Genomic DNA, 23,978 nt, shown 5'->3' on the forward strand with positions numbered 1-23,978 from the left:
ATATATATATATGTGTGTATAAAATAATTGTTAAGTCATATGAAGTGAATATACGTTTACATATTTCATGCTTTTACAAAAAGTTTGAATTGTATGAGGAAGATACGTGCATGTAGTTTAAATGTTTTACACTAGAGTATATAAGTTTGAAACTCCTTTCTTTTTCAAAAGATGGTTTATTAGCGCGGTAATGTCTTGCCTCTGTTAATTCTCCGATCATCGACCATTCACTGATGTTCGACTATACATCGAGATTTCAAATATTGTTTTCCGCAACATTGGCGGCATGTCGCATTTAACGTGCTTATTTAATGAGAAATATACACAGTGTAATACATTACGACCAACAAACAACAAGAGATTAAGATTTGGTCCTTTTACCAAAAATGGCTGATCGCTAAATTTGATATACATATCTATATTAATATACGGTGAAAATTGAACGAAAAGTATAAATAACCTAACATAATATCAACTTGTATAAAACGCGGGTAAATATGCCACGCACCAAAGCATCACCCAAGAAATGTGTTAAAACAACTAATTCACATCCAGGGACAAATACATGGGTTTTCTTAATGAAAGGTGAATAAACGAAGATTATTTTTATTCCAAATTTTGTGTAAATTTATGTAACAGCTAAATAATATTAATATATTCTATAAATTATTTAAAAAGTTATTAATATTTTACTATTGTTATTAATGTTTAAATTCGGTTGATTGTACCATTTTCTATTAAGTATATTTTAAATGTAAAATTAATTTATATTTCAGGTGATAGTTTAGATAATGCAGATAATGGAACACCTGATGTAGTTAAGTTAAGACATCCAGCTTTAAATCAACCTACAATGTTTGTCTTTAGTCCAGGTAATTTAACGGTACAAGAAGTTTTAACGTTCGATGAAAACAAAAGATCATGGTTTATAGACGACAATGTAAAATCTGATGGAAAACTGCATTTATCTACTCCTATTGATCCAATGTTTTTAATATTACCTTATTTAAGACAGGTAAATTTGTATCACATGCTTTTTTTGCGATTATTACACATTTTAATTGATTCTAATGTAATATAGGGGTTTAGTTGACTCCATCATAAGGGTTTCATAGTTTGAAATATTAGTAAAGTTAAATATTACACTCGTAGTCACAACAAGCACAGCCGTTAGAACAATGTCTTTGGGATGAAGATTTTCCAGAGACGTCCCGTCTTATTCAATGTCAGAATTTAAATCTGACATTAATTGCTGACCATAAAGGAGATGAATCAATACAAGCCTACAAATTTAATGAAGAAAAAACATTAATTTGGTTGCAAAAAAAAGTTGAAAGAGTAGCAGAAGTTTTAAAGCAGAAGGGTATTCATGTATCACAGGGTGCTACTAGTGCTACTTATATTAAAAGTACTAAATTTGAAAATATTTCAGAAGTTGGTGAGAACTAAAATTAATTTCATATTTCATAAACTTAAAATTTAATCATTTTTCTAATGATCTATCTAGTTATACACAGAAAAAAATATTTTAATGCATCAGAACTGTAAAAAATGATACATGTAACATATTCATTTTCTTCTATAGATTATTTAAAATATGCACATGGTATTGTATCAGAATATCTTGCAGAAGATTTATCAAATAAACTGGCGCATCATTTAAATCTATCACATGAAATAGAAAATAAAAAAAGAAAGTTAAGTAGTCCTAAAGAAACTGTTGACGAAAAAAAATCTAAGAAAGATACAACCGAAAACGAGTCAATATTGAAACCAAAAGTATCTGATTCTACTAAATTAGAAAAGGTAATATTTTTTGTATATATATATATATATATATACACACAGTCTACATTTAAGAAGATAAAATGCACGTATCTTTTGTCATTTTATGTTTCCCACAGCCACAGAAAACCATTGTCAGTAAAAAGGAATTGTCTCGACAGAAAGCTGCAGCTGGATCCAAAAGTATTACTAATTTTTTTAAAAAAAAGTGAATCTTAAAAAGTACCTTTAGATTTAAAATAAATTTAAAAGAACTTAAGTACTGTAATGTATATGCATATTATTCAAGCAATATGATTAAGTTTAGCTATCTTTATTCTGGAATTGATTAATTGCTTTACATGAGCAAAAATTAAACAATTATTTAAATGCACAGAAGAATTTTTTACCTTTATTTAATAAATGTTTTATTATTGCAGTTTCCCTACGTTCGAATGCTAAAAGCATTTTGTAATTAATTATGATTCTGAGTATAGTAAACATGTATTACAAAGGAATATATTGTAGAAACATTTTAAGTATATATATGTGTAAATTTCAGAATAATAAAAAAAAATTGTAGTTTAATTATGTTTGAGAAAGATTGTTCCAGTTAAAGCGTATTACTTCTAAACTCTATATCATGTGAAGTTGTGTTTTCAAGCTATAGGCAATTGAAAATTGGGTATTTACTGTATATGCATGCATGTTTATACACTCGTTCTCCTGATTGTACAAATTGTATTTTGACATACTTAATACTTTGCATGCGTAAACTGGGACATTCTGCGTATTCATAAATGCATCATTTTTATTTGCTTAATAATAAATTTGTTTATTATTTGGCTTCAAAAAATAAGAAGTAACGACAAAACAGTAATAACAATTATTGTATATTATATTGCGTTTATCAAGAAAAGGAACTATGGTCGACAAGTTGTTTTATTTTTTCTCAGGTCTTCATCTAGAGATTGTGATACAAGTTGTTTACACTGTTTTGTTGAGTATAACAGTTTATCTGCGAGACATTCGGTCCATAGCTTCAACGTGTCCCTCATCACTGATACAATTCAAACACCAATACAGGGTGTCTCGTCACTAGTATTACTTCCTGAAAGGGGTAGTAGAGGACGGTATTCTGAACAAGATTTTCTTTTGCAATAGTGGGGTTTAAAGCTTCGTTTTTGAGTTACTAAGGAAAAACAATGACCAATCAGAGCGCGAGAATAACTCGCGCCCAGACGCGAGAACGATAGCTTCGAGTGTGATGACCGATCGTCGTCGTGAACAAGCGTATCGTTACTTTAACCTTCTCCGGGAAAAGCTCAAAACAGCATTAGCGCGGGGCCTCAGTTGTGTTCTTCAAGAATTTCTGGGGCCCTCAATGCGTCTTGGAAGGATTACTGTGGAAGTTTTAGCCGATAAAAATTCGGTATAATCCCGCGCTCTCTTTCTCAGTGGCGCGGGGTACCTTTGGAAGATTTTCCCTACATAAAAAAAAGAAAAAAAGGCCTCACAAGTGTGGCGACACCTACTTCCACTCAACCATGCCGCCGAAAGATATACTTTTCCCGCATTGAACTTTAACGTTTTTTTTTGGTAGATGAATTTTCCTTGAGAGTACAACAGCACTTTTCCGGAAAACGCGTTGAAGGACGGACGTGCCATAGCATAGTTAAAACTTTGTATTAGTCAGTGTGTTTGTTATGGATAGATCTGACCTTACGAGAAAAACTCAGAGCATGAAATATTAACTAGGAAGCACAGTTAATCAGGGAGGTTTTCGGAGACAGCAGATCCAAAGCAGTAGTGCATGGGTTCGCCCGTGCCTAGAAGCCTTTACGTGCACGAGAAAACCTGTGGCTGTATTCGTTGTACACCAGAAGTGTTCAGCATGAAAAAACGTCTTCGAAACGCAGGATGTATAGAATTCGCCCAAGAGTGGTGATGCTTACCATAGCACTGAGAACCAAAGTTGCTCGGGAGAGGTAAGAACTGGGCGGCAGCGAACTAGCTCGTCTCACGTCTGGAAGGTTGTCTGCGGGATCGCTAGCACTCGAAAGCGGTAAATAATTAATTTTCAAAGAACTATTGTATGTGGTACATGTGCTCTGAGATTCCAAGTAAAATGCTAATTAATAAGTATTGATGCGGCCGCCGTAAGTCGGCGAATCTTGATGTGTACTTCGACAAATAAGAAAGTGCAACATTCTTCTGCGACGTCTTCTGACAGTTATTTTTCCACAAACAAATGTAAAAGTGCGGATCGCTCTGTTTGATGGCGAATATCGACATGTTACCGGTGCGCTGTCGAAGTCTGCACACGGTATGGCAGTACAGTGTGCTACAGAAAGATGGCGGCTTAGTAATGTTCGACAGTTTAGACGTAGACCCTCGGCTATCAGTTTTGGCAGGCAGAGTCAAACCCGTGGCACTTACCACAACAATATGACGTTTTTGCTGAAAATCAGTAAATTTCTAAGCGTTATATCTCGAAAACTAATAAAAATCGGGTAAATACATTAAACCTTAATGAATTCGTGTTGAAAAACACTATCGTATGATGGAAAAAAATATAGCTTCATTTAAAAAGTGAAACTTCATCATCATATCTTTTACATTAATAACAATAAAAAAATGTTGCTTCTGTCAAAACATAGGGCCCCTTTTACCCTGCAATTTCCATATAAGCACTTTTTCGTGACATCAATAGTTCATGAAATATCGCGCTGTCACACTTTGGCACTCTGTATATATTGACAAAAGAAGGCACGCAAATTCAAAATGGAAAGTACTGTTTTAAAGGAAATATTAATTTATTAAAATATTAATTTTAAAGGAAATATTTAAATATTCGATATCTGCACATTTTCGGTTCTGAACTGATGCAGATATCGTGCAGGTCCTACATTTCGAGCGAAGATAACTGAATGTAAACAAACAGTGACCAATCCATAAGACGCTCCTAATGCAAGAATAAAACTTTTTTATTTTTGATTTTTTTTTTGAAATTTTTTCCATCATATTTGTAACATTTTCTCATTAAAATGAGACCAAACATAATGTACTTCGGGACATATTTACTTGTAAGTTCAAATGTTACGCGTGCATCGATCACTTTACTCCAATAAGATATTGCAAGTAAATATAACTCAAATTACGTCATGTTTGGTCTCATTTTAATTAGGAAAATGTCACGAATATGATGGAGAAAGTTGTATAAAAAAATGGATGAAATATAAAACAGTTAGCAATGCTTAACATTGCAAACAATTGAACAGACTTTTGATCTTTGCCGACTACCATGACCGCAGTATTTCTTTCTTCTTCACTCGCTTCCCTCCTCTGCGTCAGAAACTTTTATCGTCAATTAAACCAGTAAATATGCTTCAAATTATATCGTGTTTGATCTCAATTTAATTAGAACAACAAGACGAATACGATGATCAAAGTTTCATTCACGAAAAACCAAAAATAAAGAATTTTGATTTTTGAATTCAAAAGACAAAACACGCACGAGTCTTTCTTGTTTGCCGACCGATTCAACATTCTATCTGTCTTTCTTTTCCATTTGCCGATCTCTTTCATATTAAAAATTTTAATCACCCGAAGCCCGAAACACATTATTTCTTATACCTGATCTTTGAATATTTTTCTCTTGCACGAATAGCATTAAAGTAATCACATAAATTATTTTCGTAAGTATGTAACATTTTTTTATCATTAAATCTATATCTACGTTAAAAAATATTTAGAGTTATTGCAATTATTACAAACAGTACATTTTATTAAAAAAGTTTTTTATTATGCATATGATTTATTTATAAATTTTTTTCTCTTCTATCTACTTTCCATATAACTAACTATGACTACGTTTCCATCGAAGGTTCAAATCGGGTCAGAGTCGGGTTAGAGTCGGGTTAGAGTCGGGTTTGAGTCGCGGGTTGGAGTTGCGGCAGGGTTGAACATTACCAACTGCACAAAGTCAACTACCATATTCTGACATGTAAAGGAGAGCAATATTAATTTTACAATATCAAAATAACATACAAAAATTATTTCTCAGATTACAAGATCACCGACAAAAAGTAATAATAACCTCTTCTACACCGATTAATACAACACGTGATACACAATGCAATTTGAATTTGTTATGTTGGCAACACGAACTCGACTCTTGTCGTTTCCACCGAACCCAATTGAACGCTACCCTAAAATTTTGTAGGGTAGAGTTCAACTAAACCTTTGGTGTTTCCACCGTAAAAGCGTTCACCCCAACCCGACTCTAACCCGACTCTGACCCGATTTGAACCCTCGATGGAAACGTAGTCTATTTCGTCTCATAGTAGTAATCGATTCTTCTCTTATATCTGCGTTATTTCTTCCGAGGAACGCGCAGCGGTAATGCGCCAAATGTATAAACCTTATATTTCATGCGATACGGTATCTTCTTCGAACCAGTTTAGTATATATGATTTCAGACTAAATAACAAACAAATTATTCATAAATACTGCGCCGAACGTCAATCGCAGCCAAATTTATATTAGATGTACGTGAAAGAATGACTAATTTTCTGATAGAACAAATTAACAACTATTAACGATTATTAACACTATATTCCTTTATTTCCCTAAAATTACAACAAAAAATTACATGTGCATACATCCGCACATAAAAAATTTTTAAAAATCGATGCCTCGGGCGCCCACCAACCTTGCTACGGCATCATTGTTTCGCCGTAGTATGCCAGAAAACGAATTTTGCCTCGTTTCGTGAAAAGAAAGATACGTTGGAGAGACAAGGATCTATCTATCCTTGTCTAGAGCTTCTCATGTCCCCCACCAGAGGCCCCCATTCTCGATCTTACGTTATGATCACCACATTGTCACTAAACTCACTGAGGTATACCCTTAGGCTAACTTCACGCCGTAGTTATTATAAAGTACAATTTACATGATAGCATAACAATATCGTATATTTTATTTTACGAGAGACTGAATTTAATTTGCATAGGTGACAGCCTCGGTTCAGTTTAGTTCAATTTTTTATTTATTCCTTTTTAACAGAAGATGGCGTTTAGATTATACAAAACCTACATGGCCCAAATCAAAGTACATCCTTAAATGCAAATTGGCGCCATTTTCAAAAGTTTCACTTCCATATAATTTATTCCTTATAAAATTCTCATAACTTTCTATTCTTTACTATATATACTACCACTAATCATCTTTAGATTTATAATTATAAAACTGTATATATAAAAGAAAACCAACTTAAAATATATCAAAAACATATATGATGATAAATGCAACTCTTTTGATAACTTATGCATACACATATCCAAATACACATACATGCATATATTGTTATTTAAATTATACATTTTAATTGTATGGAAATTTGTAACCACAAAAGTAATGCTCTTTCTATTTTCATATTCATACGAAATGCCCCGGTGGGGCATTTATAGAAATCCAGTAACAACAAGTGATATCGAGGAAAAAGACAATAAAAGAAATGCACTGCATTATCGTCATAAGAGCGCGTGCGCATTACCATAGATTATAGAGAACTTAAACCGAGTTACATGCACAGGACGCACGATAACTTGTCGTTTTAGTTCTTTCTTATATATATGTCGCATATCTGTAACTACATGAATCGTGACTGTTCATATTACTTGTGAAGCGTGGAAAGGTGGTTCTTTTCGTTCGATGCTTTGTTGGATGTGGATCGCAAATTAATATCCATTTTAATCCACAACGTAGAAACCTTTAATACCATTTAAATATGACTGAAACTCTTCAATTGAGGGGAACACTTCGGGGGCATAATGGATGGGTCACCCAAATTGCTACAAATCCAAAATATCCGGATATGATATTGTCTTCCTCACGTGGTAAGTGCAGTAACGCAATCATATTTTTTATATTTTGTCTCTGAAAATAATAATCTTATATAACATGCTGTAAAGCTTTTTTCTCATTCATATAAATCCTTTATATTTTTTAAGAATAGCTTTTGTGTTTTACTTAATGTTTTAATTAGTCGTATACTATCTCATCTGCATTTGTTTACTGTTTGCTAAAACGATAAAAGTATATACCATATTTGATGTATTTTATGTCGTTCCGTTTAACACAATAAATCAAAAAGTAATTATACATTAATTCCATAATTTTATATATGATTTTTTATAGATAAGACTCTAATAGTATGGAAATTAACACGTGATGAAGCCAATTATGGAATTCCGCAAAAGCGTTTGTACGGTCACTCTCACTATATTAGTGATGTAGTTCTGTCATCCGATGGAAATTATGCTCTGTCTGGTTCATGGGACAAAACTCTTCGTCTGTGGGATTTGGCTGCAGGACGTACCACAAGAAGATTTGAAGACCATACCAAGGTGTGACATCTTCCTTCTGATCTACAGTCGCCATTCTTCATGAAATATATGGAAGCTTTTTTTTTTCACTTTTTTTTTTGAATGCCATGGGCAGAAGATAAAACTACGTGAGTGATGGGATATATACGGAAGCTTTTTTTTATATATTTTTTTTTATCTTTAATAAATAGAAGAGGTGGGCAAATAAGTCTACGATATTGTAAGTATTGATCGCATCTGGTATATGCACATGTTTTAAATAAAATAATTCATATTAACCTTGCATTAAACAAATTGAATAACTATATGTTGACAGGATGTTTTAAGTGTTGCCTTCTCTGTGGATAATCGTCAAATTGTCTCTGGTTCGCGAGACAAGACAATTAAACTGTGGAATACCTTAGCAGAGTGCAAGTACACTATTCAAGAAGATGGACATACAGATTGGGTTAGCTGTGTGCGTTTTTCTCCAAATCATTCAAATCCCATCATTGTTTCTGCAGGTTGGGATAAATTAGTTAAGGTAAATTAATTACTTTATGAAAACATCTTTCTTTTATAATGATAATATGATGAATACTTTTATTTAACATGATATTTGTGATTGTTTGCGGATATGGGACTGATTTTCAAATTTGTGGAATATTGACTAAAATTTGTAGTTACTTTTAGTTTAAATTACAAAATATTTTATAGGTATGGAATTTAACCAACTGTAAACTAAAGATCAACCACAGTGGGCACACTGGATATCTCAATACAGTTACAGTGTCTCCTGATGGTTCGCTTTGTGCTTCTGGTGGCAAGGTATATGTTAGAAAAATTTCTATTATTTACAAACAAATTAACCATATACAAACAATTAACAAATTTTTGTTAAAATTTAGGATTGCAAAGCTATGCTGTGGGATTTAAATGATGGAAAACATCTGCATACTCTAGATCATAATGATATCATAACAGCTTTGTGCTTTAGTCCTAATCGCTACTGGCTGTGTGCTGCATTTGGACCATGGATCAAGATATGGGATCTTGAAACCAAAGAAATGGTTGAGGAATTAAAACCTGAAGTAGTATCTGCGACAAGTAAAGCAGAACCTCCTCATTGTTTATCTTTAGCGTGGTCTACTGATGGACAAACACTGTTTGCTGGGTATTCTGACAATACTATTCGCGTTTGGCAGGTTTCTGTATCTAGCCATTAAGTACTTTGTATAAAAGTGAAATAATAAAAAAAAAAAGAGTGAAATTGTATTTATTTATTTACATAAAGATTTTTGCTATATAATTAGATCTATTTGTTTTCATTATTTTCAGACTTTTTAATTTTTTCTTCAAATTTTTCAAATTCTTTCTTAGCTATTTGATCAGTTTCATCTTCTACTTGCACTACTCCAAGAACTTCTGGGATGTAAAATTGCATCATGTTTTGGACTCCATTTCTTAAAGTAACCACAGAACTCGGACAACTTGTACAAGAACCTTGCATTTTTAATTTTACTATACCTTCTTCGAAACCCTAGAATTAGATGTATGCAAAATTAATTAATATAAATGTATTGGTTTAATAACTGATTTCGACATAATAAACGTACCATGAATACAATATCACCTCCATCTTCCTGTACCGTTGGTCGTATGCGCGTGTCTAATAATTCTTTTATCATTTGTACTATTTCGCTGTCATCATCACTGTCTATAAAAAATAAAAAATGATGTACAAATATTTAATATGTAATAGTTGTATATTTAATTATAATGCTATCTAAAAAAAAAATTATACAAAAATTAGTCAAATAGAAAGAACTTAACGAGCAATTGTTGCAGGCTGGTCATCATTTAAAACAGGTAAACCAGATGCAAAAAAATCCATAATAACTGCAAATATTTCTGGTTTCAATAATTTCCATTCAACATCTTCATCTATTTTTGTTACTGTAATAAAGTCAGGTCCAAAAAATACAGATTTAACACCTTCAATACGAAATATCATTTTTGCAAGAGGTGAACAGTATGCATCAGAAACATGCGGAAAATCTTTAGTTTGACCTGGCTGAAGCACTTCAACACCGGGTATAAACTTTAAACTATTGGGATTTGGTGTATCTTGTGTTTGAATAAACATTTGACGTTTTTGTATAACATTAAAGTTTGGTATGGAAGTAGAAAAACATGGTCTTTGCAAGCGATTATTATAATTTGTATACATACGTAAGGTATAATTGTTTATTTTTCTGTAATATAATAATATTATAATTAAACTTTGTATAGAATAAACGCATTTATATTTACTTGGTTGTATTTTATATAGAGTTACATCAAATTTTGTCAGCTTACTTTAAAGGTTGAAATGTTACACAGGATCTACATGTTAAACGTCGAGTTATGCATAACATATTGGTCAAAATTTTATCCATCATTCCCTTATTATTTTTATGCTTACAAAATTATGCATCGATTTAACTTCAAAGTTACATATGCAATAATTGTAAATATATCATTATGCAGGATCATTCGAGGAAGGTCTAACCTTGAAATAAACTAGCGAAAATAGCAACAATACCTCATATACAAATGTATCTAATTAAAACCATAGACGTATTATATGTAGAAAGCGTTTTTAGTCAAAGATAGTGATTAAAGTGGACATTTATGTTCCTTTACTTGCTTATTTTATACGCAACATAAAGATCTTTTCCTTTTGACTACTTATCAGACAGAGATAGAATAATAAACGTCAGAGGCAGTGATGAGATATTAATGCAGGAGCGTATTTATTTAGCAGCGCCACTAGATGGCGTAGTGTTGTTGGCGGGAAAGCAGCGAAAAAGCAGTCGTTATGAAAGCGAGACCAGGATAAAATACTGATAAGGTTTTAGCAATTTTTCTTACCCTAGCAACAAATGTTGGTACTTTTTTATTGATTCTGTCAAATAAAATACTTTACTTTTATATTATATATTTTGCTTAAAGTTATTTTAATACCCTTTTAGTGAATGATATAGTATATGAATATAATCTAATCTTACCCAATGTTCCGTACGACGATACATCTGGGTGAGGATTTCGAAAGTTTATTTATGATCGGTCCGTTAGGCAGCCGTTTTTGAGTTAGAATATTTCGGGTTTTTTCTAGTTGTTAATTTTACTACATGTCTTGCCATAAATTTAGAGTTAATTTTCGCTTCATCCTCAACGGTCACTTTCCGATCATAAACACGGTTTTTTCCGAAGGGTACTTTAGAAACGGTCACGCACGGACTTAATGGGAACTTATGGTCGCCAAATGTACCTAGAAGAAAAAATCGCGGCATTGCCGGACGTTCGGGGTCCTCCCGCCAACTCACCGGATTCCCCACCCTTCCTAGACGAAGACGCTCTAAGGGAGCTATGAAGGGTGGGCCCAATCCCAAAGGATACGCTGATTGAAATTTCCTAAAAAAGGCGAAAAACCAATCAGCGTACGACCTCTGACTCCATCGTCAACGTGGGAGTCAAGACGACAGCGAGTCGTCTGATTCACTTACGCATTATTGAGAGAAACATCTCACCGATTCGCTCTTCAATCGTTGCAAACATTACAAACCTCCAACAGTCGGGAGAACTTGAAACCTTGCTTTTAATATTAAGTGTTAGAAGCAAATCGCGTTGCGATATTTTTTTTTAACATCAATTTTTATCGTGACGTAGTAGCGATACATTCGGCACGCTACACCCAATCTATACATTCATATTTCACAACTAAATTATAAGAATTTTTTAAAAATAATGGAGGGTGATTAAGGTACCCCATTTTATTGAAACTTGTATTTTACTGAGACTAAAATTGCCGCTCATGCGCGAAAAAACCCAGACAATATCTCATTACTGGTCAGAGGCAAAGAGTAGGCAATTCTTTGGTCTAGTAACAATATGTCTGTATAACGTGTAACGTATATTGTTACCATCCTGAATATAGTTAATGTAGTATGGCGACCAGGCCGTGGGAATATTTGCAGCACGCCTTTTATTTTGTTATATCAATGGTCAAAAATTAGGAGCAAAAGTCAAACCATCTGAGTGTTCGTTCATGTACAATAGACAAAACTTATATTGTTAAAGCCACTCAACGTGGGTATTTATGCTAGGAAAAGTTTGGGAATCTAGAGAATAAACATAGCTTCACTTCGAAATTCTTTAAGGATTAATTTATTAGGGACCGTATCAAATTCGCTGTTTTCGACTAACTCACGTACGGTTCTTGAAAGCTTCGAAATCTTCTACAAATATTCCCGTCGTCAATTTCTCGAGGGTTGAATTTTCGCTATGTCACGTCCTCAATAAAGAACACTTTTTTAAAAAAGAAATGATTTGCCGTTGATAGTTCGTCAACGACAAATACTACTTTTTTTTATTCACAGTTATACAAATAAATTTTGGGTAAACACTCCTAAACACAAATACTTAACTACCACTGGTCAGTAAATAATCGGTGAACAGTTCGTTTCGCGTATATTATTATTATCGCGCCGCTGCGCGTTTTGTATATTCCTAATATGCTGATTCCCCGCGTTTGAGGAATCCGCATTATCAGCGTCTGTGACAGCTAGTACAAGGATTTGTTGTTTTCCGTTTTCTCTAGGTCTCATGTTTTCTCTAAGCACATGTGCTCTGTTACGTTCCCGCGTCTTGGCGGAGTGCCTCCACCACCACGCGGCTGAGGGTGGACCACAGCCGCGAGAAGGGGCCTACATTGGACGGGGTGGACTCCTCCACCATTGGACAAGGGATGATCCTGAGGGAGGATCCAGGATCCAGCAAGGAAGGGGCATCGGTCCGCATCACCCGAAGATCTCCTCCGCCAAGCGCAAAATGATCAATGTTGCATAAGCAGTAATTGATTACACAAAATTCAATTGTTTTGCAATAAAAATTAAAATTTTGCTGAAAAATAATTTAATAGATATGTTATAGATATTAATCAGATTATTGGGAGACTTGATATGCTAATGATATAAGAGGGTATAAGTCTAGGTTAATTAATTTCAAGTTTATTAACGATGATATGTTTTTTTAGAAATATTTTTAAAAGGTGAATAGCTACTTTGGAAGAGTTATGTGTAGAATATAAAATATGTGAAGGAGCACAGTTTATCCATTCTTTGATTCAGTTTTACCAGCAATTTTTTTTGCCACTCAATACAAAAAAGGACAAACGATATAGTTTTTATAATTTGATCGAGCGGCAGAATTTTGTAGAGAATGGAGATGGTTAGTTTTTGAATGACGTGCTTTAAAAAAGCTGTAATTCGAACAACCGCAAAGAAAGTAATTGAAGTTATTTTTTATAATTTTTTCACTTAATAGTAATTATAAACCGGTCAATGCGTAAATAAATTACGTATATTGAAATATGGAAACATTCAGATTTATTACAGTTATAAGCAGAAAACTGCAATTTTTATGACTTTTAATCGCATTTGTAATTTATAGTACGATTTTGTTCATTTCAACATATCCACAGTGTATCTTCTGAGACGCTAATTCGTTTTAAAACCTTGTTTAATACAGCATTTGTTTGTTATAACTTGAATTTATCAGAGATGCTTTATAAATGATCATTAGAGACCCTTACAATAAACTTGTAACAAGTTACCATTATTATTATTATTCGCGATACTGCTAATTAATATTTTTTAAAAAAAGCTGCAACGCTAAGATGGCAGTGTTGGGCAGTTCTAGCGCATGCGCAGTAAGCCGACTGCCGACTGGCCACCACCGACTGCCTAGCATTTTTCCACGGTGAACGAAGTACAGAGTGAATGCGCAGACGTCAAAAGTTTTTTAAAGTTCAAATCTGTTTAAATTTTTAACGAATGATAATTAAATAGGAATAACTTTTTTTAGAGTTTGTTTATTTATTATAATTTTATCGAATTTTTAGCTGAACATGAACAACTGCGGTCAAATTCTTTACAACAAGGTTCGAAACTTGCATTCGGACCTTTCTAGCATTGTAACACCAGAAATATTAGAACAAGTATACAATGAAAATTTAGTACATCCGTTTCTGAAATGGTTTTGTGATAATGTGTATCACTTCAATATTGTTTCAAACGAAAATATTCAACTGTAAGAAATTTTTATCATTATTTACTTACTTTACAGTTTATCTCCGAAAATAGCGAGATTTTTATTATACTAATAATATTTGTTTAAATGTTTTTTATAATTAATTTAATATTTTCAACATTTTTTATAACTTTTAGTGAATTTCTAGATTAATTAATCACTCACCGATTTTACTAATTGTGAAATATGTTGTAGAATTTGCTATTTTGAACAGCTTATTTTTGAGATATTAGCAAAAAAATGACTTGAACAATACAACAAATTCTAAGTATTCATGGCAGCATATGTATATATATTTCTTTGCTATGTTTGTGAGCAATATGGCTATCAGTAACCATACACATACCAGTTTAGCTTTAAAATTATTTCAATTCAATATAATTTTTAATTATAGTTAGTGTGGTCAACTATCTAGTGATGACAAGGATAGTAGACTATTCTTCTATATAGAAACGTATGATGGTTTCAGTGTCTTTTATTGAAACCATAATTAGATCTACTTATAGAATACAATTGAAGACACATTTCTATTAAAGAAAATATAAAGAAAGGGTAAAAAATTATATTTTATGTATAACGTGTAAACCCAATAATTTATCATAATATATGACAACTAATGCTGAAAGCATACTCTATAGATAAGATGACTAACAGTATTAAAACAGCATTTTTAATAACTATTATTATAAATTTATAAAATTATCTTCAAAACTAGACATTTTTTTGCGAAAACTATGAGTATTCCAAAATATATTTTACAGATTTGTATTTAGCACATAAAACAACTATGATTGAAAGTTACAAAACTAAAATTATTAACAATTTTTTAAGTATACGATTTTCATGACCACTGCTGTATGTAGGAGCGATGATTTCATACACTGCACAAACTAAAAGAATACAACAGTTTCATTATAAGAAAATGATTTTCAAAATGTGGAATTTTATAACATAATTCAAAATAATTAAAATCGATGGTGGGAAGATTATTCCACAAATTCATCAAATTTTTTTATAAATTTAAAATAAATACAATTTGTTTGATTTTTTATTTTCATGTATTTTTATGTACATTTTAGAAAAAGTAGACTACAAGAAACAAACGAATGGTTAGAAAGTACTGAGTTAGATAATGCATTAAAGGAACTTACTACAAGCTGTCCTGATTTATTAAAAACTACTTCTTTCGATACTGTAGATATAGACGGATTGTTTACAGAACTTGAAATAGTTAATAATTTGTATAAAGAAGATGAAACTTATATTTATACCTTGCAAAATGGAATTGAGAATTTAAAGTAACTTTATTATTATACACATATATATATTTTTTTTTTAATTTATTCAATGTTGTTATACACAAGTAAAATGTTATTGTAGAAATTTAGATTTGAGATTAGATGAGGATCTGGAAAATGAAGAATCTCTTTTAGATAAAGAATGTATTGAACTACACAAGGCATATAAAGAATGTTCTGCAATTGTGCAAAAATTTGATGAAAATAATCACAAATTCTTTAAAGAAGTTGAATGTCTATTAAATGTATATACAGATGCTTCTGAAAATGTAAGTAACTTTAATTGATTTTCTCTCATTCATTCTAATATTAATATTGTATTTCTAGAAAGGTGCATTGCTGTTATGGACTCAGATGCCATTAAAGCTTTTTATTAAGAAAATAGAATTATATAATCATTATTTAAATGTTTACATAGAACAGCAATTTAAAGATGTACACGAAGAAAAAGAAACAACTGATTCCAATTATGTTTCCTTAATTAATAATAGCAAAGAAAAATGCATAGATAATGAAAGATTGCTTGAACTGTTAGTTTGTAAAAAAAGGTAATTTAATTATTTAATTATTTATTTAATTGAGTAATGAATATTCCATTTTGTAGCTTAACTAAAGCAAAAGTAAAAGAAATTTTAGCTAAAGTACAGAAAGATTCATATATAGCAATGTTAAATCACGTACAAAATATATATAATTTGGGAAATTTAAAAGCACCAAGTCATTATGAATTGAGGTATGTACAACTTGGTTAAATATAAATTATTCCTGGAAATACATAAAATAAATGTCATTGTATATTAAAATTAGAACAGAAATTTCAAAATTAATTAAAAAGAGAGATTTCTTAGAAGAAAATGTTTCTGTGTTACAAGAGCATCAATTGACAGAAATAGTACAACAGTTTACAGAGCAAGAAATAACTAAACTATTAAAACAAAATGCTGATACGAGGCTTGAAAAAACAAAACTACAATTAGAAAAGCATAAAAATTTATTATGTGTTGCACGAGAACATGGTCATGTTTACACAGATTTATTATGCATGTTAATGCAAATGCAATTTCACCGTTTGAAAAATGTCTCAGAATTTATAATTGATGCTTACCATTATCTAAAAACCGAATATAAATTGTCATCTACAAGAATTGTACGTAATAAAAATAAACTCCATTAATTATTATGTTTCATAATTAAAATTTTTTTATTTCTGTATATATAGGAAAGTATGCAACAACAACAAAGTGACTATTCTAAAACTATGACATCATCTCCAGAGGAACATAATTCATTTAATCAATTTTTTGTTTCGATGATATGTAATGGTGATATCACATGTCCACTAAATTTTGCATTACATAGATATAACAAAGTCATAGATAAAAATAAAGAAAAAAAGCAATTAATTCTAAAACATTATTTAAATTCTAAGATTTACAAATTGGAAGCATTGTAAGTGTTATTTAAGTAAAAGTAAAATTAGGTGTCACTGAATGGTATGTTAAAATATTATGCTAAAATACTAACATTTAGGGAAAATGAAGCAATTCTACAGTACATACATGAAGTTCAGAAGGGATGTACATATACGTTTAAACCAATTTCTTATGAAATTGAATCTTGTTACAGTGAAGCATCTGACAATTTAGAAAAGATACAAGCCGATGTAATAAAAATAAGAAATCAAATGAAAGAACGATTGGTAAAGTAGAAAATTTTATTGACATATGTATATATATATTTTAATAAATACCTTTTCTTATGTAAATGAAACATTCTATTACAGAAAGCAGATGTAAGTTTTGTACGAGAAAGAAGTATTCTGTGGCAACGATTTTTAATTGATCCAGATACATTAAAGAAAATATATAAAGAGACAGAAGTAACTGCTAATAAATCATGTTTTGCAAAGATTTAAAAATAAATGAGTATGGATATAATTTAAAAATAATTAAGAATAAAATATTACACTATTATTTAATAGAATAGTTATATAAATATTGATACAAAAGAATATAATATCTATTAAATAAAATTTGATTAAAAAAGAATATAAAAGTTTGTATCAATATATACAATTTTAATAAGGTATAAAGATATATTATTATACAAATAATGATGTAGTAATATTTATAAAATATAATTCTTATACAATGACAAACATTGAATTAAATAAATGCTACCGAGTATTTGAACTTTAAATTTCAAGACTAGTAATTTTTTGTATCAATTCAATGTTGCATAAGCAGTAATTAATTATACAAAATTCAATTGTTTTACAATAAAAATTAAAATTTTGCTGAAAAATAATTTAATAGATATGTTATAGATATTAATCAGATTATTGGGAGACTTGATATGCTAATGATATAAGAGGGTATAAGTCTAGGTTAATTAATTTCAAGTTTATTAACGATGATATGTTTTTTTAGAAATATTTTTAAAAGGTGAATAGCTACTTTGGAAGAGTTATGTGTAGAATATAAAATATGTGAAGGAGCACAGTTTATCCATTCTTTGATTCAGTTTTACCAGCAATTTTTTTTGCCACTCAATACAAAAAAGGACAAACGATATAGTTTTTATAATTTGATCGAGCGGCAGAATTTTGTAGAGAATGGAGATGGTTAGTTTTTGAATGACGTGCTTTAAAAAAGCTGTAATTCGAACAACCGCAAAGAAAGTAATTGAAGTTATTTTTAACCGACTTCGAAAAAGGAGGAGGTTACTCAGTTTGATCAGTATTTTTTTTTTTTTTTTTTTTTCTATGTATGTTCGCCGATTACGCCTAGCTGGATGGACCGGTCGGAGTGAAACCTTTTGCATCTGGTAGGTTCTGACTCCCCATTGGTACCATTATCAAAAAATTTTTCATTTTTTAATTGCCAAGTGTTGTTATTGCAAAACAGCCGGCAACTTTTGAAATAAACTTTTCTCGATTTTAGTGCTCTTTTGATATCTTATCACGGACATGATTCTGAACAATTTTGTTCATATACAAATTTCGCGGAAAGCTTTTGTTTTCGAGATATTAGCGAAAAATTGTTATTAACTTTTGAAATCAACTTCGAACGATTTTAATGTCCTTCGAATATGTTGTTAGGGGCGTGGTTCTGGACAACTTTTTCCTCTTGCATAATTGACGGAAAGCTTTTGTTTTCGTGATATTAGCGAAAAACTATTGTTATTAATATTAGTGGAACGCTCCGTGCTATGCACGAGAAAGACAAGAAAGGGCAATTACAATGCACTGTACCAAAACATTAACTAAGCTTTACCGCTCTGACACGCGACTTATACAGCAAGATGAGTTCACGTTGACGTTGGTGTATTAAAAATGCATCAATTTGATTTGTTAGAAAATTTGTTGCGCAGGATCTGCTATTATTTTACGGATACTTTGACCCTTGCGCAGTCCTAAACCGTAAGAGATACACATGCGCAGGAAATTTTTGCAAAGAAAGTTAACAAAGAACAAATGGATGAAGAACCCTCAATCATGATGTAATTAGTTTGTACTTGTCCCTGAAAGAGTGTCCCTTATTTTTTTTTCTATGCATGTTCGCCGGTTTTTTCCTAGGTGGGTGGTCCGATCGGAACAAAGCCTTTCGCATCTTGTAGAGTCTGACTCCCCATTGGTACGATTACCAAAATTTTTTTCATTTTTTAGTTGCAAAGGATTATTGTTGCAAACAAAATTGAAAAACGAATATCCATGTTGTCTTTTACTTAATTATGCTCATGGCATTTACGCAGACAAAAAAAAAAGCCCGGAAGAACTGTTTCACAGTATCCTATACAATTCTCCCCATTCTACTAAAAAGCGTGAAATAAAATAATTTTAAGAAAAAAAATACACCGACTTCGAAATGCACTAAAAAGTATAAAATAATTTCTATTTCATTCAATCGTACAATTACTTCACAGATATGAATGAAACCTATTTACTCGTTAGGTAGTATATTAAATACATTTCAACCTTTTTGGAGGCGGCGCAAAATTAAAAATACCTCAGTAAACGTTGCTGCCAATAACCAGTTGATTGTGGTATAGCGTATTGGAAATTAATAAATCCTGAGAAAGAATACGAACCATTATAGATATCTGGTAATATACGTAAATGTAACGACTGCATCTTCATTTCGCAACGTTTCTGATATAAATGAAATTGAATCGACTTCGTTCGCGTGTGGAAGCCATGGATCTAAGAACTTATAAACGGAGCCCACGTCGCGGGAATTACCAAATTTGCGGCAGATGGGCTCTATCTTTATAGAATATGCGGCGATCGAGTCTTTCCGTCGCATACTCTATGAATCCAGATAGACCATAGTTGCATTCTATACACATTAACACCTACTTCGCAGCGTGCTGTCGAGTTATATGTATAGAAAATGATGTATTTAATATACTACCTAACGAGTAAATAGGTTCCATTCATATCTGTTACGTAATTGTATGATTGAATGAAATAGAAATTACTTCATTAAGAAATAGAAATTATTTTATGCTTTTTAGTGCATTTCGAAGTCGGCGTATTTTTTTTCTTAAAATTATTTTATTTCACGCTTTTTAGTGGAATGGGGAGAATTGTATAGGATACTGCGATACAGTTCTTCCGGGCTTTTTTTTTGTCTGCGTAAATGCCATGAACATAATTAAGTATAACGTATTAGAAGGACATTAAAATCGTCCAAAGTTGATTTCAACAATTTCCAACAATTTTTCGCTAATATCTCGAAAACTAAAGCTTTCCGCGAAATTTGTATATGAACAAAATTGTTCAGAATCATGTCCGTGATAAGATATTAAAAGCACACTAAAATCGAGAAAAGTTTATTTCAAAAGTTGCCGGTTTTTTTGCAATAACAATACTTTGCAATTAAAAAATGAAAAATATTTTGATAATGGTACCAATGGGGAGTCAGAACCTACCAGATGCAAAAGGTTTCGTTTCGATCGATCTACCCAGCTAGGCGTAATCGGTGAACATACATAGGAAAAAAAAAAAAATATACTGATCGAATTGAGTAACCTCCTCCTACCGCCCAGGTAGCGGTGATTTGTTTTCTCGTCCTGACGACCCTTTTTCGCAGTCTTTCCAGCAGATCCACGTAATAGAGGGTGTTAACTGTCTGTCCTTCAGGAAGAAATTCTTTATGGACTGTTTGACGGACTGTTTTGCTGGTTGGTGGCCGCCCAGAGCATTGATCATCGTGAACCTCTTCCCGCCCTTCCTTAAAGGCCTTTATCCACCTCAAAACTTGTGAGTACGATAGAATAGAGTCCCCATAAGCCTCACGAATCATTTTATTTGTTTCCTCAAGAGATTTGTTTAGTTTAGCACAAAAGCTTTATCGCGTATTGTTGTTCCGATCGCCGACTCCACTTTTTCCGCGACACGGTCACCAAACAGGGGTTCACAAAAATTCACGTCCTGTCCCTTTCACAGCTAGGAGAGCCCTGAGACCGGGTTCGTTGGAAAGCTTAGGGCCCCCGCACCTAGCCCAAGTAGTCCGATTCCCCTGCGACTAATAGGAGCGGCGCAGGAATTTCGTTCTCATTACTTTTGGAACATACCATGTATAGTACTACACATTTTACTTCTAATTTTTTTGTTATAAATTTTCTACCAACATATTTATAATAATTTCTTGTTTAAAATGAGATAAAACACGATGTAATTTGGAACGTAAAAATTTATTTTTAAATTATTGCAAGTAAATGTTTCCAATTATATCGTATTTAAAATGTCATAAATATGTTGGGAGAAGTTGTATGAAAAAGAACTGAAATTAAAAAAATAGTAATGTATTGGCATTATGAATAATTCAGCAGATTTGTTATCTTTACGAATTGCCACTTATGTTTGATTAAATTATTTTAATCAAAATATGTCTAAAATTTATTGATAAAAGTCTCATACAAAAAAATAAATAAAAAACTGTCATCTTTACTTTGGTATATTGTCTCACGTGCAAGAAATGACCGAGTTATAGCGTAAAACGGCTGAAGGAAATGTAAAAACTGTTTCTGGGCGTAAAATAAAAGGTAGTGCGTATTTTGAGAAGGACACTTTTAGTCTTAGGACCCCCCTTGCCAGTCTAGCTTGTGAACTGTTTATTGCTTTAACGGTTCCCTTCAAGAGCCATTGACAAAACGTTAACGGTCTACGTTCAACGTAGACTTTCGAATTTTCTTATATTTACAGGAAAAACCGAAAAGTAGATTATAAAAAAAATAATTTTTAGAAAAAAAATACGCCGATTTCGAAATGCACTAAAAAGTATAAAATAATTTCTATTTCCTAATGAAGTAATTTCTATTTCATTCAATCATACAATTACGTAACAGATATAAATGAAACCTATTTACTCGTTAGGTATTATATTAAATACATTTCAACCTTTTCGGAGGCGGCGCAAAATTAAATAACATATTCAAAATAATCTTTTAATCTTTTAATTTTCAATATATTAGTAACAATAGTTTTTCGCTAATAACTCGAAAACTAAAGCTTCCCCTTAATTGTGGATAAGGAAAAAGTTGTTCAGAATCGTGTCCCTGATAACATATTAAAAGGACATGAAAATCGTCCAAAGTTGATTTCAAAACTTTTCAACAATTTTTCGCTAATATCTCGAAAACTAAACCTTTCCGCGAAATTTGTATATGAACAAAATTGTTCAGAATCATGTCCGTGATAAGATATTAAAAGCGCACTAAAATTGAGAAAAGTTTATTTCAAAAGTTGCCGGTTTTTTTGCAATAACAACACTTTGCAATTATCATGTTACCACATTCACAGTCAACGCATGAATGCCTCTTCGGCGAAGGGAGGATGGTGGCGGAATCCTGCTGAAAGCCTTCGCCTGTTCAGCATATGGACAATTCAGCAAGGCCATCGCTAGTCGTCGGACCATGAAGATGGATTCAAACATTACACTCGGTCGAGGTTTGCACTTTAAGCGCTGATCCGAAGTCCGAAGCTACCTGAGACACACTTTGCGTCCATCTGAGGCGATGTTGACCTGACATGCGTAATACATCGTTTTCGATCAATGCTAGGGTACGCTCAGAATTTCCATTGACATACGTTGTTTCCTTCATCCTGAACTCACCAGGATTGCTGCACGGTGGCACCTGTTGCCTCTCTCAATTCGTTAAGTAATTCAGTCCTGTAACCATTTGTCATTTGTAACCCTTGTACCTTGTCTGATCGTCGGGCGATGTCTGTAAGCATGTCTGCTCTTTTCTCTTTCTGTTACGTATTAGAAAAAAGAATGTGAGATATTATACACTTTCTAATGATGGTTATGCACCACCATCGGACTACATCTGCAAAGGATATACATATAATCTGCTTCCTCGAGCATCGTCATGCTCGTCTGCTTGTATCGTTACCCACGGTTTAACTATGTTAGCGGCCACGATTGTTCGTAGTCGCTTTACTTTTTCTGGTAGGTTTTCTAGTTCATACACGTCGTTTAGTAAGACAGTTCGTATTCGGAACGGTTCTTTGTATTTTGCCAATAATTTTCGACTGCTTTCTGCAGATAGTTCACTAGTAATTTGAAGCACCACCAACTCTCCTTCCGAATATTTACGAGCGTCTGTTTATTTACGATTGTTGCGGATGGTGTGGTGATTTGGTGAATATGGGGACACCAATCCGTAGGAAATCACTGGTTGACTTTAGCGTGGAATGGTCACTGGATTTCGAGGAGGAAAATCGGCACTGTCCTTTTAAATGTTGTATTTTCAATTTAATACAACTTAAATAACTAATTAACGTCACAATAACAATAAAATACATATAAAGAACAGAACTACACAAGACGGAATTAGTTATTGGTCGCCACGAACACTTTATAGAGAGAATTTAAATTGATGCGGTACGTTTGAAAGATCGCAATGAATAGAACTCGGTGACCGTTCGGGCGCTCGGAGAGACTTTTCCGGCGCTCTAATCGCGAACCGGCGGTTTACGATTTGGGTATACCGACCGAGACGCCAACTTGAGCCCGTCGTCGGTATTGCTCGAGATTCGTACAACGATCGTAACATTCTTTCTGAGCTATCTTTTTTTTTTGTTTTTTTTTTTTTGTTTTTATTGTTTAAGGAAGACAGAAATCCAATTACGGACACCTGGGAAGATAGCCCAGGTAGTGTGGAGACGGGGGGATGTGGCGGTGGTGGGCGTCTACGCACCACCCAGCTGGCCTCTCGCAGAGTATGAAGAGTTGCACGACAGGGTGGGGCAGTTAGCGTCGCGTTGCCCCATCCAGCGTGTTTTGGTCCTCGGGGACTTCAACGCGAAGGCTCGCGAATGGGGTTCCCCGAGGACCGACGCGAGAGGCCAGGCAGGCAACCCTGGATTGGGCGGCGGCGCAAGGGCTCCTGTTACTTAACAGGGGCT

General features: G+C 32.7%; 4 protein-coding genes across 7 annotated transcripts; 3 read left to right on the plus strand and 1 right to left on the minus strand.

Moving 5' to 3' along the window:
* Positions 1–39: 39 nt before the first annotated feature.
* Positions 40–2,352, plus strand: LOC100883278 (ribonuclease H2 subunit B). Of its 2 annotated transcripts, XM_012281613.2 has the most exons (6): positions 40–585; positions 777–1,015; positions 1,153–1,438; positions 1,586–1,806; positions 1,905–1,968; positions 2,205–2,352. In XM_012281613.2, the coding sequence occupies exons 1-6, from the start codon at positions 498–500 to the stop codon at positions 2,237–2,239; spliced, it is 933 nt and encodes a 310-aa protein (XP_012137003.1). In that variant the 5' UTR covers positions 40–497; the 3' UTR covers positions 2,240–2,352. The 2 variants fall into 2 exon arrangements, with proteins under 2 accessions (XP_012137003.1, XP_003701724.1); XM_003701676.3 differs by lacking the exon at positions 2,205–2,352 and having other exon boundaries at positions 42–585; positions 1,905–2,101.
* Positions 2,353–7,406: 5,054 nt separating this feature from the next.
* On the plus strand, positions 7,407–9,402 carry Rack1 (Receptor of activated protein kinase C 1). The gene is made up of 5 exons (XM_003701675.3): positions 7,407–7,664; positions 7,966–8,174; positions 8,470–8,676; positions 8,850–8,960; positions 9,041–9,402. The coding sequence occupies exons 1-5, from the start codon at positions 7,556–7,558 to the stop codon at positions 9,356–9,358; spliced, it is 954 nt and encodes a 317-aa protein (XP_003701723.1). The 5' UTR covers positions 7,407–7,555; the 3' UTR covers positions 9,359–9,402.
* On the minus strand, positions 9,393–10,915 carry LOC100883056 (NFU1 iron-sulfur cluster scaffold homolog, mitochondrial). The gene is made up of 5 exons (XM_012281612.2): positions 10,717–10,915; positions 10,491–10,616; positions 9,966–10,387; positions 9,749–9,849; positions 9,393–9,672 (listed from the first exon to the last, which is right to left on the minus strand). Exons 2-5 carry the CDS (start codon positions 10,571–10,573, stop codon positions 9,448–9,450), a joined length of 831 nt encoding a protein of 276 aa, XP_012137002.1. The 5' UTR covers positions 10,574–10,616; positions 10,717–10,915; the 3' UTR covers positions 9,393–9,447.
* A 2,961-nt stretch (positions 10,916–13,876) lies between these two features.
* LOC100882947 (augmin complex subunit dgt3) lies at positions 13,877–17,761 on the plus strand. Of its 3 annotated transcripts, none has more exons than XM_076535584.1 (10): positions 13,877–13,981; positions 14,077–14,264; positions 15,344–15,562; positions 15,645–15,831; positions 15,890–16,092; positions 16,167–16,295; positions 16,370–16,709; positions 16,782–17,011; positions 17,093–17,261; positions 17,346–17,761. In XM_076535584.1, exons 1-10 carry the CDS (start codon positions 13,955–13,957, stop codon positions 17,475–17,477), a joined length of 1,824 nt encoding a protein of 607 aa, XP_076391699.1. In that variant the 5' UTR covers positions 13,877–13,954; the 3' UTR covers positions 17,478–17,761. The 3 variants fall into 3 exon arrangements, with proteins under 3 accessions (XP_076391699.1, XP_076391705.1, XP_003701721.2); XM_003701673.3 differs by having other exon boundaries at positions 13,878–13,981; positions 15,890–16,110; XM_076535590.1 differs by lacking the exon at positions 15,344–15,562 and having other exon boundaries at positions 15,890–16,110.
* The last annotated feature ends 6,217 nt before the right edge of the window (positions 17,762–23,978 follow it).

This window comes from Megachile rotundata, chromosome 1, assembly GCF_050947335.1.
Source record: "Megachile rotundata isolate GNS110a chromosome 1, iyMegRotu1, whole genome shotgun sequence".
In the NCBI taxonomy this organism is placed as follows: domain Eukaryota; kingdom Metazoa; phylum Arthropoda; class Insecta; order Hymenoptera; family Megachilidae; genus Megachile; species Megachile rotundata.